Source organism: Mustela lutreola, chromosome 11 (genome assembly GCF_030435805.1).
Source record: "Mustela lutreola isolate mMusLut2 chromosome 11, mMusLut2.pri, whole genome shotgun sequence".
Classification (NCBI taxonomy): domain Eukaryota; kingdom Metazoa; phylum Chordata; class Mammalia; order Carnivora; family Mustelidae; genus Mustela; species Mustela lutreola.
This window is the reverse complement of record NC_081300.1, coordinates 61,940,581-61,942,420: the sequence shown is the minus strand read 5'-3', so window position 1 is coordinate 61,942,420 and position 1,840 is coordinate 61,940,581. Positions and strand designations below refer to the sequence as shown.

The 1,840-nt window shown below is 41.2% G+C and overlaps 1 protein-coding gene across 1 annotated transcript; it reads left to right on the top strand.

Moving 5' to 3' along the window:
• The first annotated feature begins 282 nt into the window (after window positions 1-282).
• Window positions 283-1,176, top strand: MC2R (melanocortin 2 receptor). The gene has a single exon (XM_059140667.1). The coding sequence runs from the start codon at window positions 283-285 to the stop codon at window positions 1,174-1,176; it is 894 nt and encodes a 297-aa protein (XP_058996650.1).
• Window positions 1,177-1,840: the final 664 nt, after the last annotated feature.

The window sequence follows — 1,840 nt, the reverse complement described above, 5'->3', positions numbered from 1 at the left end:
GGTATATAATCTTACATCCCAAGGTGATTTCATGGATGTTCAGAATGGCTTGGTAGATATCCAGCTAAATTCAGGGGACCAGTTAAAATGGAGTGCCCAGCTCCTCTGCCATATTGCCCCTTCCCTCTTTAAAAATATCTTTGATGTTGCTCTTTTTTCTTTAGGTGGCCTGGTGATTTTTCCCCTCAGACCTCCAGCAAGTAATACAAAGAAGAAAAGATTCTGAAGAATCAATCCAGCTTTCTGTCAAGTCAAAGTGACAACCCTGTCTTAGCAGGAGAAATGAAGCACATTATCAATTTATATGAAAACATCAATGATACAGCAAGAAATAATTCAGACTGTCCTGATGTGATTTTGCCAGAAGAGATATTTTTTATAATATCCATCATTGGGGTTTTGGAAAATCTAATAGTCCTTCTGGCAGTGATCAAGAATAAGAATCTCCAGTCACCCATGTACTTTTTCATTTGTAGCTTGGCTATTTCTGATATGTTGGGCAGCCTATATAAGATCCTGGAAAATATCCTGATCATGTTAAGAAACATGGGTTATCTCAAGCCTCGTGGCAATTTTGAAACCACAGCAGATGATATTATCGACTGCCTGTTCATCCTCTCCCTCCTCGGCTCCATTTTCAGCCTGTCCATGATCGCAGCTGACCGCTACCTTACAATTTTCCATGCTCTGCAATACCACAGCATTGTGACCATGCGCCGTGCCATTATTGTCCTGATGGTCACCTGGACCGGGTGCATGGGCAGTGCCATTACCATGGTGATCTTCTCTCATCACATCCCCACAGTGATCACCTTCACGTCGCTGTTCCCTCTGATGTTGGTCTTTATCCTGTGCCTTTATGTGCACATGTTCTTGCTTGCTCGTTCACATGCCAGGAAGACCTTGACCCTTCCCAGGGCCAACATGAAAGGGGCCATCACGCTGACCATCCTGCTTGGGGTCTTCATCTTCTGTTGGGCCCCCTTTGTTCTTCATGTTCTTTTAATGACATTTTGCCCAAATAACCCTTACTGTGCCTGCTACATGTCACTCTTCCAGGTGAATGGCATGTTGATCATGTGTAATGCAGTCATTGACCCATTTATATATGCCTTCCGGAGTCCAGAACTCAGGGATGCATTTAAAAAGATGATCTTCTGTAGCAGGTACCAGTAGAATTATTGGTCCCTGATTTTTAAAACCATGGATAAATGCTGTCAGGTGACAGAAGAACATGACACACCAACAAAACTAATGCTTTCCAACCATCCTTTTCCTTCCTTCATGTGCACAAGGATTATTCCACTAACTAGTGTTTGTAATGCTTAGTCCTGTGTGAACAGTCTTGCTGTAGGTACAACTGTTATAAGTTAGAAAGACAAAATAATGTATTAAAAAGAATTACAGAATACAAAACACAGACAACAAGTTTGCTGTTTGTGAGGTTTGAGAGCTTTGTGGTTTGAGGTTTGATAGGTTTGAGAGCTTTGTGCTAAGGTAAAATTTTGTTCTTCTATAGATATCTAATAAGCTTATTGCTGGGGTTGCCTTTCCAAGCTTGAGGCCATTGTAACCAATCTCTAGAAGTTAAAATGCCAGGACAAGTACTCAGGGCACAAACTACAATGTCTTTGTAAGCAAGCTAAAGGTGCCATAAATTATTGCAACTGAATTTCCTATCCTGGACTACCACACAGAATCCCTGCTCTCCCTCTCTCCTTCCTGTATGCTATCTCGAATCTGTTTTTCAGTCTTTTTTTTTTTTTTTTTTTTTTTTTTTTTTTTTTAAAGTGGGCTCCACACTGGGCATGGGGCTTGAACTCACGTCTCTGAGATCAAA

Coding starts and splice junctions, on each gene's coding strand:
- MC2R (XM_059140667.1), top strand. CDS start 283: ATGAAGCACATTATCAATTTATATGAAAACATCAATGATACAGCAAGA.